The sequence below is a fragment of the Rhinatrema bivittatum genome, chromosome 1, assembly GCF_901001135.1.
Source record: "Rhinatrema bivittatum chromosome 1, aRhiBiv1.1, whole genome shotgun sequence".
Classification (NCBI taxonomy): domain Eukaryota; kingdom Metazoa; phylum Chordata; class Amphibia; order Gymnophiona; family Rhinatrematidae; genus Rhinatrema; species Rhinatrema bivittatum.
In genome coordinates this window covers 340,088,723-340,104,059 of record NC_042615.1, presented here as the reverse complement: position 1 = coordinate 340,104,059, position 15,337 = coordinate 340,088,723, and the positions used below count along the sequence as shown (strand labels likewise).

At 43.0% G+C, this 15,337-nt stretch overlaps 1 protein-coding gene across 1 annotated transcript in view; it reads right to left on the bottom strand.

Annotated features, from left to right (window-relative positions):
* The window catches only part of LOC115095751 (vitamin D-binding protein-like), a 174,646-nt gene that overhangs the window by 73,861 nt on the left and 85,448 nt on the right, over positions 1 to 15,337 (bottom strand). Inside the window, exons 6-7 of the mRNA XM_029609871.1 lie at positions 11,354 to 11,571; positions 2,795 to 2,927 (exon numbers count right to left, since the gene is read on the bottom strand). Of these exons, the coding sequence (XP_029465731.1) occupies positions 2,795 to 2,927; positions 11,354 to 11,571 (351 nt within the window). The remainder of the gene's footprint in view (positions 1 to 2,794; positions 2,928 to 11,353; positions 11,572 to 15,337) is intronic.

Here is a 15,337-nt window from a genome sequence, read left to right as displayed (position 1 = left end):
TGACTCTTTCCAAGCCCGGACCTCTGCTTCGCCTGACCACGCCATTGACTCTCTCTAAGCCTGGACCTCTGCTTCGCCTGACCACGCCATTGACTTTCTCCAAGCCCTGACCTCTACTTCGCCTGACTACGCTGTTGCCTATCTCCAGACCCAGACCTCTGCTTTGCCTGACTACGCTATAGACTATCTCCATGATCAGACCTCAGCCTTGCTTGCTACTGCCTTCCGATTGCCACCAGCCCTGACTCAAGGCTGCTCTTTGACGCCTCTTCAGCTTACTCCCTGGACATGGTTTATTCAGTCTTCAGCCTGCTCTTGCTCGAGCGCCCCCTGTCTGCCTCCATTCCATTGATGCCCGAGTTTTCAGGACATTACCCAGTCCAGAGTAAGTTTGTACCACCTCTCACCTGCTGTCTCTGGGCTGAACCAGCTCTTACTTCGACTACACACAGAGGCCCACTTAAGTCCTGCCGGTCCTGGCACCCAAAGGCTCAACCCGCGGGGAACGAGGGCTGGTATAGGTGAAGCTCCAGTGGCTCTGTCTATCAGCCCACTTCGCCTGCCAACGGTGGGGACCCGTAGGTCTCCTACCTATGGGTTGCATCAACCCCACCTCGGCCCAAGGGTCCACCTCCAGCACAACACATCATAGTGGATAATCCATTTAAATCATCAGCTCAGTGTGCTGCAGCAGTCAAAGAAGCAAACAGAATGTTAGGAATTATTAGGAAGAAACCTCGGACTTCTTAAAGAAGATGCTCGACACTCTTGTGGGGTGTTCCAAAAATAAATTTACTTTTACCAAAAACACTTCAAGTCCCAATTAGCAACAAAAATTCTCCAGTTGATCTTCTCACAAACTTAAAACAGTTCAAAAGGTTTTTCTTTTCTCAGTTGTATCAGCTGAGTCTGTGTCCCTTGGATGACACACACTAAGCAAAAACCTAGTATGTAATGTATGGTAAGTCTGTGCTTAAAGTCCTGTTTTGTTTTATTTGTTTTGAGGCAGGAATTATGACCTGCACAAGTATTTTACTCAGTGGTCATCTTTGGATTCTTAATGTGGGCTAACTTTTGGGCCATCCTCTTTTTGGGATGAGTCTCAGGGTATAAAATGCCACTGAGCACGTGCAGAGAGGCAGAGGGAAGGCGAGGTTGCAGAAGCCAGAGGGTTGGTGGCACATGGGTGGAGGAGGAGATCAATCCAGGATTTCAATGTGAAGAGGTTTTTGAGATTCAGAGTTCTGAGAACACTGGATATAAGTGATTTTTTTTTTTTTTTGTGCTGTTTAGGATCAGTGTCTGACTGAGAGGGAAGGAAGGAAGGGCTCCCTGTTTTTGCACCCTGTGCTCAGTTAACAGCATAGTGGAAGACAGATTGGGATTTCTGAGAATTTTGAGTTTTGGACCATCCATCTATTTTTGAAGCTGGGAAAAGTTTTCCGTCACCCCTAGTATATCTTGGAATTGGAGGAGATCCTTCCTTTTCTTCCTGGGGAAGGTATTTTGGACCAGGACATGGTGGGGGAAAGGAAGGCCATAAAAATAGGCACCATGGATAAAGAAACGTACTACTCTTTTATTTGTATTTTTTTCTCATCTTGTTTATCAGTTTTTGGAATCATAGCCTGGATATTTATTTTTCAAGCTTAAGTGGCTGTTTTATGGTTTGACCACCGCCTTTGGATTCTGAGTTTTTATTCATGCGCCTTTTTGGATCGATTGACCCCACTCACTCTGATTCTTGAGCAACGAGTGTTGGCGACTGTGCAGCCTGGTTACTCCCCCCCCCCCCCCCCCAGCACCCAGGGCCCTGCAGGTTCAGGCCGCCTCCCCGCCAAATAACCCCGGCCCCCAGGGTTGAAGTTTGGTGCATGATTGTGTTTAAAGGACTGGGAGAGTAAAGACAGCCCTGGGACTTTGTTGTAGCCCCTGCCTCAGGGACTTCCACCAAAGAGGGGGTTACATTTATATTGTACTCTGCGCCGAACAATGCATTGGAGGTAGCGGATTATAAAACATTTTAAATAAATAAATAGCCTTTAGTGATAGAATGTGGGGACTGGGATCTACTTCTCCCTCTTTCTCTTTGATGGTATAACTCTGGACCTCTGGTGTTCAGAAGTCCCAAAAATTGCAAAAACTAATGTCCTTCTCCTTCTCAGTGGGCAGAAACTGGTGGCAAAAGAAATTCCTCACAAAACAACAGAAATTAAAATTTTCAAAACTCACAAACTGCTTTTCTCTTCTTCCCTGTCAGGTCACTGCTATCTCTCCTTAGCTGGGGTGGGGGGGGGGGGGGGGCAGGGAATCACAGCCCCTCATCCTAACCTCCCAAAGGCAGGGATGAAAATCATCCTTAGGCAGGCCCAGGCTCCAAGAAAAACTCATCTCAAAACAGCAGCTTTTTAAAAATTCTTCTTCCAGGCTTCAAAGCTGATTCCTTCCAGACCTGTAAGGGGGAGGGGTGGAGGTACTGGCAAGGGCAGAGTTTCTTCTTCTGGTTCAGGCTGTGTGAACTTAAACTGGGTTCCACTTCATCCCTCTCTCCTGCTACTCAAAACTCCAACTAAAACAGGAACTGAAGCCACCACTCTGCTCCTCCTGCACAGCCTGCCTTTAAGGAGCTGGCTGACCAATCCGGCTTAGCCTCTGTGGAGGTACCTGCAAGGGATGGTCTGCAAACTACTCTCTCTTCCTAAACCCTAGCCTAGGGCTTATGCTAAGTACAATTTAGTTAGTGAGCGCCCTCGGGGGCCCCTTACAAACATTTTGGAGAGCAAACTGTACTTACCATAGACAGGAAGCATGCGTGGGGTCTTAATTCTTTGCAGCAGATCTCATGCATCTTTATGAAAGCATTCACTGCTTGAGCTACAGTTTCAGGTGGAAATATCTGTAATCGTCTTGAAAATTCATACAGGTAGCTAATGGCAGAACAAGTAAAACAAGAGAAAAATGTAACAGTTTGTACTGCCGGATTATATAACAAGTCAGGGCAGACTTTTATTTCCTAAAGCTCCTCTCCGTCAAAGGATAAGATGTGAGCCACTTTGCATCAATACAGAAAAGTGCATCATCATCATCATCTAATTGCCTCATAATTTGGTTAAGTGTTTCAACTGTTTGGTAAATTGTGACCGATAGATAAAAATTGGGTGTGATTGGGCCCCTATCATTGGGTCCATGTCTTGGAGTATATGCACCGAGAGATAAAATTGTCATTATAGACAAGTGGAAAAAATGTTATATGTGCAGTACCAGTGAATTACCTGGTAATAAAACCCTTTGTATGTTGTTCAGTGGGAATGTTCCAGATAAAGTTAATATTGGGTTCTAGTGACTTTGCTTCTTAGGGTTGGAAAGAAGATCCTTTAGACGAGTAGTTAACAGAGTTCAAGGCTTGTCGAGAGGATTCTAAGAGGAGAGACCACCATGGACTAGGAGTGGGTCCTGCAGGAACAAAGGGAAAAGTCCAAGGCTGAAGATGAACTCTCATGAAGAATCATCAGGGACCCGGTCTGGGTTTTGCCCGCAGGAGGAGGAAACAGGAGGAGTGTGGCCCCTTCCAGAACTAAAGAAGATAATGAGTGGAGAAAACAATTCATGAGGAGGAGAATACCAGGGATGCCAGGGAAGTCCCAGAACACACAAAGGTATTGGACTTAAGCAAAGGTGGCAATCTGTTGGCCAATGTTGTGAGTTCTGTTTCACAAAGGAGAGACCACGGAGAGGTTGGTTTCCCTGTTCCAGCTTAAGAAAAAAGTATGCATCCTTTCTGCCTCTGGCCCAGGTCCACTATGCCATCTGCTTCATCCACATTGCTGAACCCTAAAACTGAGAGGCTGGTACTTGGCTCTCATAGGTGTCGGACCCTCTCAACATTGTATGTGATCATAAATATATGAAAGATTGATCTTTCTCAGTGCCTCATTTTCTAAGCTTTTTTTCCTCATAGACACAGAATGGGAGAAGAGCCTTAGTAAATCAGGCCCTTAATCTTATTTTGTTTGCAATACAGGATGCTAATCAGGTATTTAAGAACATAAGAACATAAGAAAATGCCATACTGGGTCAGACCAAGGGTCCATCAAGCCCAGCATCCTGTTTCCAACAGTGGCCAATCCAGGCCATAAGAACCTGGCAAGTACCCAAAAACTAAGTCTATTCCATGTAACCATTGCTAATGGCAGTGGCTATTCTCTAAGTGAACTTAATAGCAGGTAATGGACTTCTCCTCCAAGAACTTATCCAATCCTTTTTTAAATACAGCTATACTAACTGCACGAACCACATTCTCTGGCAACAAATTCCAGAGTTTAATTGTGCGTTGAGTAAAAAAGAACTTTCTCCGATTAGTTTTAAATGTGCCCCATGCTAACTTCATGGAGTGCCCCCTAGTCTTTCTACTATCCGAAAGAGTGATAACCGATTCACATCTACCCGTTCTAGACCTCTCATGATTTTAAACACCTCTATCATATCCCCCCTCAGTCGTCTCTTCTCCAAGCTGAAAAGTCCTAACCTCTTTAGTCTTTCCTCATAGGGGAGTTGTTCCATTCCCCTTATCATTTTGGTAGCCCTTCTCTGTACCTTCTCCATCGCAATTATATCTTTTTTGAGATGCGGCGACCAGAATTGTACACAGTATTCAAGGTGCGGTCTCACCATGGAGCGATACAGAGGCATTATGACATTTTCCGTTTTATTCATCATTCCTTTTCTAATAATTCCCAACATTCTGTTTGCTTTTTTGACTGCTGCAGCACACTGCACCGACAATTTCAATGTGTTATCCACTATGACACCTAGATCTCTTTCTTGGGTTGTAGCACCTAATATGGAACCCAACATTGTGTAATTATAGCATGGGTTATTTTTCCCTATATGCATCACCTTGCACTTATCCACATTAAATTTCATCTGCCATTTGGATGCCCAATTTTCCAGTCTCACAAGGTCTTCCTGCAATTTATCACAATCTGCTTGTGATTTAACTACTCTGAACAATTTTGTGTCATCTGCAAATTTGATAATCTCACTCGTCGTATTTCTTTCCAGATCATTTATAAATATATTGAACAGTAAGGGTCCCAATACAGATCCCTGAGGCACTCCACTGTCCACTCCCTTCCACTGAGAAAATTGCCCATTCAATCCTACTCTCTGTTTCCTGTCTTTTAGCCAGTTTGCAATCCATGAAAGGACATCGCCACCTATCCCATGACTTTTTACTTTTCCTAGAAGCCTCTCATGAGGAACTTTGTCAAACGCCTTCTGAAAATCCAAGTATACTATATCTACCGGTTCACCTTTATCCACATGTTTATTAACTCCTTCAAAAAAGTGAAGCAGATTTGTGAGGCAAGTCTTGCCTTGGGTAAAGCCATGCTGACTTTGTTCCATTAAACCATGTCTTTCTATATGTTCTGTGATTTTGATGTTTAGAACACTTTCCACTATTTTTCCTGGCACTGAAGTCAGGCTAACCGGTCTGTAGTTTCCCGGATCGCCCCTGGAGCCCTTTTTAAATATTGGGGTTACATTTGCTATCCTCCAGTCTTCAGGTACAATGGATGATTTTAATGATAAGTTACAAATTTTTACTAATAGGTCTGAAATTTCATTTTTTAGTTCCTTCAGAACTCTGGGGTGTATACCATCCGGTCCAGGTGATTTACTACTCTTCAGTTTGTCAATCAGGCCTACCACATCTTCTAGGTTCACCGTGATTTGATTCAGTCCATCTGAATCATTACCCATGAAAACCTTCTCCATTACGGGTACCTCCCCAACATCCTCTTCAGTAAACACCGAAGCAAAGAAATCATTTAATCTTTCCGCGATGGCCTTATCTTCTCTAAGTGCCCCTTTAACCCCTCGATCATCTAACGGTCCAACTGACTCCCTCACAGGCTTTCTGCTTCGGACATATTTTAAAAAGTTTTTACTGTGAGTTTTTGCCTCTACAGCCAACTTCTTTTCAAATTCTCTCTTAGCCTGTCTTATCAATGTCTTACATTTAACTTGCCAATGTTTATGCTTTATCCTATTTTCTTCTGTTGGATCCTTCTTCCAATTTTTGAATGAAAATCTTTTGGCTAAAATAGCTTCTTTCACCTCCCCTTTTAACCATGCCGGTAATTGTTTTGCCTTCTTTCCACCTTTCTTAATGTGTGGAATACATCTGGACTGTGCTTCTAGAATGGTATTTTTTAACAATGACCATGCCTCTTGGACATTTTTTACTTTTGTAGCTGCTCCTTTCAGTTTTTTTCTAACAATTTTTCTCATTTTATCAAAGTTTCCCTTTTGAAAGTTTAGCACGAGAGCCTTGGATTTGCACACTGTTCCTTTTCCAGTCATTAAATCAAATTTGATCATATTATGATCACTATTGCCAAGCGGCCCCACCACCGTTACCTCTCTCACCAAGTCCTGTGCTCCACTGAGAATTAGATCTAAAATTGCTCCCTCTCTCGTCGGTTCCTGAACCAATTGCTCCATAAAGCTATCATTTATTCCATCCAGGAACGTTATCTCTCTAGTGTGACCCGATGATACATTTACCCAGTCTATATTGGGGTAATTGAAGTCTCCCATTATTACTGCACTACCAATTTGGTTAGCTTCCCTAATTTCTCTTAGCATTTCACTGTCCATCTCACCATCTTGACCAGGTGGACGGTAGTATACCCCTATCACTGTAGTCTTCCCTGACACACAAGGGATTTCTACCCATAAAGATTCAATTTTGTATTTAGTCTCATGCAGGATGTTTATCCTGTTGGACTCTATGCCATCCCGGACATAAAGCGCCACACCTCCTCCCGACTGCTCCTCTCTGTCATTTGAGAAGTTTCTTGGAGAGAGCATGGCACAATCTCTCTCCGAGGTTTGTGTGATATGATTGTGGATTGTTACAGTGGATTTTTCTTATCTTGAGTCCTTCAGGGGTGGATTTTGTGTACCTAAAACCCTGTTATAAGCATGCAAGTGGCGCGTTGAAAATCAACTGGGTAGGGTGGCTTTGTGTGTGCAGGTATGTGCGAAACACAATTTTGTATGTGCTTTCAACTTCACTTGTGATAGGTGCTCTGGGGTGGTGGGGAGAGCGGATATGGGATAATAGTCAAAAGTATGTGCTTACATTTACATGCACAAAATTACACCTGCTTTGGAGCCAGTGTGCAATTTTGTGCCTGTATGTCCACGCGTGTACTAGGACAACTCGCAAATGTTCAAAGCAGACTTATATGCATCAGTCTACTTTGAAAATTTGGGCTAAAGTCTGGGGGTTCAAAATATTTTTTACTTTAGACCTGCATGGGGCTATCTGAAAATTCCCCTCTGCGGACTGACATCCTGTTAGGAAGAAGCTGTCCATCTGTAACTGAGCAAGCTTCTTCCTGAGGCTGATGGGCTCCAGGGATGATTCAGGAAATTAGAAACAGGGGAGCCTGACATTCATGCCAGACAAAATGGTGGAAACAATTTCCAAATATCAAATCACTGAACATATTGATAGATATGCATTAATAGGGAAAAGGCACCATGGAAGCCGATGTACTGAAATGTTCTGTGGGTAGAAATTTTGAATGAAGGTCAGCCACTTGATATATAATATACCAAGATTTTCAGAAGGCATTTGACGAAGACCCTCATGAGAGATTCCAGAAGACATTAAAAAGCCACAGGATAGAAGACAGTGTCCTCTTGTGGTTAAAAGATAGTGAAAGCCCACTCCGGTGTGCCGGTCTAGCACGGGTGAGGCCATAGAGTTATTTATACTCTTTGGGGCAGGAACCCTGACTAGCTCTTGCACCTCCTTGACTTCCCATGGTGTGGATTCGCTGGACTGGGGGAAGAAAGGAGTCCTCTCAGGTCCAGATGTGACAGGGGTGGATTTCTTACACAATCCCTTGTGTTTCCCCTGGGGAGGATGCTGGTCTCTCTTGTGGGTGCAGTGAGTGTAGAAATAAATACTCTGGAGCCACTTGGTTAGTGTCCAAAACAAAAGGCTTTACTGTTAAGCACTGATAGTGAATGTCGCAACTCAAACTGCAGCACCACAGAAATCTCTCTGCAGTTCCTTTACAGCCTCTTCCCTCTATTTGTGCAGGACTCACTTATATCAGGGCAAGGGAGGCACCCACTCTCCTTGGATTAAGGTGGAGAGGAGCTCACAGATGGGCAGGGTCTTTAGGATGGTCAAAATCCCTTCCAAGCTGATAAAAATAGCAAAGTCTATGGCACAGAAAGTAAATCCTGTCTTTCTCTCCCCAGGGTGGTAAACACTGGATGGGTGTCCCCAGTGATGTTATTTCCTTGACACATGGTTAACAGATCTTCAGGATCTCCTTGATCTTACACAGTCTTTTTAGTACTCTCTCTGGATCCTTGATGTAAGGGACCCTCTTTGAAACAAGCAGTTCTCTTGCCTCTAGCAGGAAGGAAGGGGCGGCCAAAATCTTCCTCCTGGATCTTCTAGCAAAAGTGTTCTTTCTCCAAACTGGAACAGAAACTAACAGCGGAGTCACCTCCTCATAGCAGGTCACCAGCACTTCAGGGGGTATCTTCCCTATTCCTGGGTGGTTCACACACAGGGTTCCCAATCCCTGCATGCAAGACAGGCCCAGGTGTCCCGTGAGGCTCCTAACAAAAATCTCAAAAATCCTCAAAAACAACCCAGAAGGATATCCCAACCAGCTAGTGAGAAGTCTGGAAGGAAAATCTTCCTGACTCTGCTCAGGACCAACAGCCTGGATTAGCCTACCTCTATTGACTGGGCCTGGAAAAAATAACAAAAGTTAAACTTCTCTATACGTCTTGAACTCTCTGAAAACCTAAAGGGGCTGCCTCCTGAGCTCACTGTGTAGAGCTCCTAAATAGACTCCCAGGGCCATTCCCAACTCCACAAAAGGCGGAGCTATATGTGAATGGTACTTCCATCTATTCTAATCTATTCTCTCTCTAGCTAAACTAAGGGCTCAACCAGGTCTTAATAGTGACGTGACCGCAGGGTCTGTCACAATAGAAAACAGAGAGAAGAATTAAATGGTAAGATTTCCAAGTGGAAGGAGGTAAATCATGGAGTGCCATGGGATCTGTGCTGGGACCAGTGTTAATTTTTTTTTTTTTTTTTTTACATATTCATGAAATGACCAGAAACACGGCAGAAAGAGTGAGATCACCAAATTTGCAGATGACACAAAATTAATCAAAGTTGTCAAAATACAAGTTGATTGTGAAAGATTGCAGGAGGACTTTGTGAAACTGGGGAACTTAGCATCTAAATAGAAGATGAAATTTATGTAAAGTGATGCACATAGGGAAACAAATCCAAACCATATGTAAACAATGATGGATTCAGTGCTAGGAGTAACCACTCAGCAAATGGATTCTGAGTCATTGTGGACAACACTTTGTCCACAATAACTGGCTCCAAGGGACAGCAGTTAAAAAAAAAAAAAAAAGCAAATAAAATGCTAGTAATTATTTGGAAAGGGATTGCAAATAAAATATGGATATTACAATGTCCTTGTATCAATCTACAGTGTAATCACACCGGGAGCATTGTATCCATTTCTGGTTGTGACATCTAGCAGAACTAGAAAAGATGTAGAGAAGGGAGACAAAAATGATAAAGGGGATGGAATGGCTTCTGTATGAAGAAAGATTAAGGCTCTTTTATTTGGAGAAGTAATGGCTGAGAGAAAACATGATAAATGTTTACAGATTCATGAGATGTGTGGAATAAGTTGATAGGGAATGGATAGTTGTTTTTTCCAATAGTGCTAGGACTAAGAGGGCGCTTCATGAAATTAACTAGTAGCAGATTTAAAATGAAGTCTAGCAAGTACTTTTTTCAGTCAGTGCATAATTATACTATAGAATTTGTTCCCAGAGAATGTGGTCAAAGCTAGTAATTTAGCTGAATTTAAAAAGGTGTGGATAAGTTTCTAGAATACAGATCTTTCTTTAGCTGGATAGCCTTAGATATCTCCACCTCCCTCGCACCGAGAGTAAGTAATACAAAATGGGCTTTCCTATTCGGGATCTGATGGGCACTTCTAAGTGACCTGGACTGGCCGCTGTCAGAGGCAGGATTCCGGGCTGGATGGACCTTGGTCTGACCCAGTTTGGTAATTCTTATGTTTTCCACATGATACAGCTGACAAAGTGAACTCTGGTCCTCAAACGCTCGTAACTCGGTAGGTCTGCTAGGTCTGTAAAGTGCCAGCAGACTCTTTGTTACTTTTGCTGCTACAGACTAACACAGCTACCCCTCTGGAAATTATATGAAAGCTTTACTAGTCAGTAGGGATGTGAATCGTTTTTGACGATTTAAAACAATCGTCAGATAAATTTTAAATCGTCAAAAATCGTTAGAGCCGCGATACAATAGCAATTCCCCCGATTTATCGTCAAAAAATCGTAAATCGGGGGAGGGGGAGGGCGGGAAAACCGGCACACCAAAACAACCCTAAAACCCACCCCGACCCTTTAAAACAAATTCCCCACCCTCCCGAAGCCCCCCAAATGTTTTAAATTACCTGGGGTCCAGTGGGGGGGGGGGGGGGGGTCCCGGCGCGATCTCCCGCTCTCAGGCCACGGCTGCGTTAATAGAAATGGCGCCGGTGGCCCTTTGCCCTTACCATATGACAGGGCAAAGGTAGCGCCGGCGCCATTTTGAATATTGGCAATACGGCCCGCGTGCAGGAGGTCGCTCCCGGACCCCCGCTGGACTTTTGGCAAGTCTTGTGAGGGTCAGGAGGCCCCCCCAAGCTGGCCAAAAGTCCCTGGGGGTCCATCTGGGGTCCGGGAGCGATCTCCTGCACTTGTGACGTCGGGTGACAGGAACCAAAATGGCGCCCTGTCATATGGTAAGGGCAAAAGGGCCACCGGCGCCATTTCTATTAATGCAGCCGTGGCCCGAGAGCGGGAAATCGCGCCGGGACCCCCCCTCCCCCACTGGACCCCAGGTAATTTAAAACATTTTGGGGGGCTTCGGGAGGGTGGAGGAGGGTTTTAGGGTTGTTTTGGTGTGCCGGTTTTCCCGCCCTCCCCCGATTTACGATTTTTTACGATTTTGTACCAAAAAAACCCATGACAATCAGATTTCCCTCCCCCCCCCAGCCAAAATCGATCGTTAAGACGATTGATCACACGATTCACATCCCTACTAGTCAGCAATGTTTGCCAGTGCGTAAGTGTGCCATGACAGTGACGTTTTGCCAGTCAGGTGACAAATTCTTAAATCCTTGGCTTATAATGGCTTTAATTTCATGCATTGTTTTAATGTCTTTTTTTTTTTTTTAGAGAGAAAATGTCTTTCAAGCAGTTTGCTTACTTTTCCACAAAAGAGCGGTGATCTCCCATGTGGAAGAGACAGCGCTCCTCGAGATGATCGCTGGCTCCAAGTGGTGGCAGCTGCCCGGATGGACTATGCCGGAGCTCTTTAAAGCAGTTCTGTCTTTCCAGGCTGAGTTTCCCACAGCATGCAGCGGCTTCCTTGTTTTTGAGTTTTGACCCGGCATCTTTGCACGCTCTGGCCAGAAACACACTGCTCTGTAAAACAATGAAAGGTATTTAGGGAACTACAAAACCGATTGCGATTATGCACCGAGTACCCGATGAATTTATGGGAGTGGATTCTTCCTATTGCAAACAAAAATTTTGTTTTAATTTAATTTTTGGAACTTGAGGGAGAGAATCAAAGCAAAGCATAGCACAAGTTTTCATTTATCATGGGCTCTCCCAATTATCTTTGTCTTTTGGGGGGGGGGGTTCCATTCACTGCGAGCCATGTTCTCCTGGAGGCTACCGGTGAGTTTAAAGCTGCAACACCAACATATTGTTGCAGCTTTAAACTCACCGGTAGTAAGCAAAGTCTTTGCAGATCACCTTTTCGTTACTTTTTCTTTACAGTAATTCTGGTACCGTTGCTTGTTTTAAGTGGCCTAGGTTTGGTTAGAATCCCTCCTGTGCTGAGCTTCATTGGAAGCCCATGCAGGCATCAGACTGAAACATGTAGCGCATGAATATAATGTGGCAAGAACAGCTGAAGACAGGATTCAATGAAGGAGATTTTTAGAAACAAAAGGTCCTACCATAAGAAAAGGCGTACAACTTTTAATCAGAAATGTCTAAAGGTCCAGCCTGGTGAGGCCATAGCCCATAACAGTGCTGTACACTGCCATGCAGAGGGTTGGGCTTTGGTTCCTAGACTGGGTCCTCAACAATGCGAGTTGGCCGAGGCTGGGAATGGAGAGGAGAGGAGACTGTAGAGGAAGCATTTATAGCTATTGGAGGGGAGAGAGTTGTGGTCATCCATGCCTGTTAGTTGGATTTATACCACATGATACAGGGTTCCAGAAGGAGCCCAGGTCAATGGCTCCCAGCCTCATGACAGGATCGCAGGACTGGTTCTGAGAAAGGAGGAACTTTCAAAAGGGAAACTTTGATAAAATGAGAAAAATAGAAAAAAAACTGAAAGGTGCAACTACAAAGGTAAGAAGTGTGCAACAGGTGTGGACATTGTTAAAAATTACCATCCATGAAGCACAGTCCAGATGTATTCCATGCATTAAGAAAGGTGGAAGGAAGGCAAAACAAATACTGGCATGCTTAAAAGGTGAGATGAAAGGAGATCTTGATGCCAGAAAAAGTTAATTTCATTGTGTGCGTGTGTTGCAGAAATCAAAGTGAAAATGAATTCACACTGCACTATTTAAGTGGAAGCAGAAGAGAGATGAATTTATGGAGAGTTAAATTATGAAAGGCTTTGAGCATGTGACTGTGAATCTGAAAAGAGATTATACTACCATATGTGATATGGAGACTGAAGAAGAAAATATACTACTTTGATGCCATTGTGACAGAATTTTGCTGCAAATCTGAGTTGTTGGCAGAAATTTAATTCTACATTTTGCACAGTGAATGAGAGTGTCAACTAAATTATATATAGGAAAGTCTCCCTCTGAGGGTAATTCACTTTTGCTGGGAAAAATTCAAAAGAGAAATAGGGCAATATTTTGATTAAGTTTCGTAGCTAGAATATAGTTTCAATAAGGTATGTGGATGGTTGAGAGAACATTCTCTCTCTAGATCAGTAGTTCCCAAACCTGTCCTGGAGAGAACATGTCAAGTTTTCAGGATATCCACAATGAATATGCATGAGATCAAATTTGCATGCATGAAAACCTGACTATCTGGGTGTCCTCCAGGACAGATTTGGGAACCTCTACTCTAGATTTTTGGAAGAATAACATGAGAGTGCCGACAGGTTTCTTTTATTGATTTTTGTTGAGAATATGGAAAAAGGCCACTTCATGAATCTTTAGTGACAAGAGTCAAGAGGCAGCAGAATGGCTTCCAAAAGGATACAGCCCAGTTATGACTGGTCCAATGCATCAAATGGACTACCTGAAAAATTGTGAGTTCACAAATCAACATACCACATCTGAGTACTCAATTATTCAAATCCAGAGCTCTGGTGTACATCAGGGATATTAAAATACTAACCCCAAGAGGACTCAGTGTACATGAATGCAGATTTATATATTTTCCCTAGCCCAGCACAATTAGTACTTGCTGATTTATGCACACGATTTCCCATCAAAATAACATTTACAATATTTTTTCCTCCAATATCCTTTGCTAACAAACCATCCCCCAGATGCATTAAGCCATAATGTTTTATCACAGATGGGGTCAACTATCGCGGGGCATTTCATTGCAATAATGGAGCCCCTCCCTCAAAAAACATCATGGCTGCTTGGCATGTTCTTTTTTCTGGCGGCCAAACACTGCAGGGTAAAAGAGAGCGCCTAGTGATCCTTTAACACACTGGTGGCCCCCTCCTCAAGGGACCGCTATTTCCTTGAAGGGTTGCTGGCCCCAAAACAAAAGAATTTGTGGGAAAATGAGGAAGTTGATTGGGGATCAGTGCTAACTCAAGGCAGCGCCAACTCCCCCAAATTGTAAAAATAAAGAGCTCACGCAGCAATGCTAAATACATGCACGCAGGGGCATAGGGTGACTACTGAAGTTGGTGGTACACCATAAAATATGCTGGGGTCAGGTGATTTAGAACACAGTCCACCCTCCTACATTACCTTGTGAGCATTACTTTCTTTGAGGCAAAAGCCTATCAATTTTATGCTCAGAGCAACCTAATCCTTAGAGGGAAAATTAGCTAAAGCCATCACTTAAAATAATCTCCTAATCTACTATCAATAGTTACAATAATATATTTGAATGAAAAAATATTTTCTTCAAGAACATTCAAAACCATTTTTCTGCAAGCACATGAAATTAATAAAGAACAAACTTCTGCTTAAAATAGAAATGAGAAAGAGAGGACCATAATGCCATAAAAGCCAGTGATAAGTACCATAATTTTTACAGCAAAAATTCAAGTAACACAAGAACTGAACCTTTAAAATGCAGACAAACCCTCACCAAATACAAAATAGAAATGTGTCACCAAAAGCTGTACTGGAAACCAGAAGCCTGTCTATATTCCTCGCAAAACATCAAGCAATAAAATCAAGAGATTATAAAACATTCATAATATTAAAACCATGATAATAAAAAGAATAAATGTCAACACTGCAGACGTACATCCAATAATTTTTTTAAAACTTGCATAAATTTATTCTATTATTTCAGAAACATCAATACAATATTTCGAAACTTCTGATGAATAAAACATCCAATAAAACATTTTCTAATATTCCCCCACCCCCCAAAAAATAAAATGTTTCAAAACAATAGAAACATCAAATTACACCCAATAATTAAAAATAATAAGGATTAAAAAAATGTCCTGCTCTCCGTACCAGGGACCTTTTGGTTTCCACTCACCATGAAATTATCATAGATTGGGGAGGTAGGGCCACACAAATTATTTCTTCTCTCTCTCATTCACATACACATACTAACACATTAATTCTTTCAACATTCCCTTTCTCATACATATGCCAATGCTTTCACACACACACTCCCTCTCACACACAAGCTCTCTCTCCCACGTGCCTGCTATGAGCCTGTGTTTGACACACCAGGCCCTAGAATACTAATACACCACCTACTGGGCAAACAGAACAAGTCAGGCTGCTACAAATCTCTACAGAGAACCTACATGCTAGTCAAAATACTCACCTCTGTCTCACTTGCACCTCATAGACAGACACTTACCTAATACAGAATAAGGGACTAAAAATTAGAAACAGAAATATGCAGGCAAAACCAAACTGTGAACTCTGGAATACACTCATATGATCTTACAAGCATGTTCCCATTCTCACCAACACACACACAAGCTCTCACT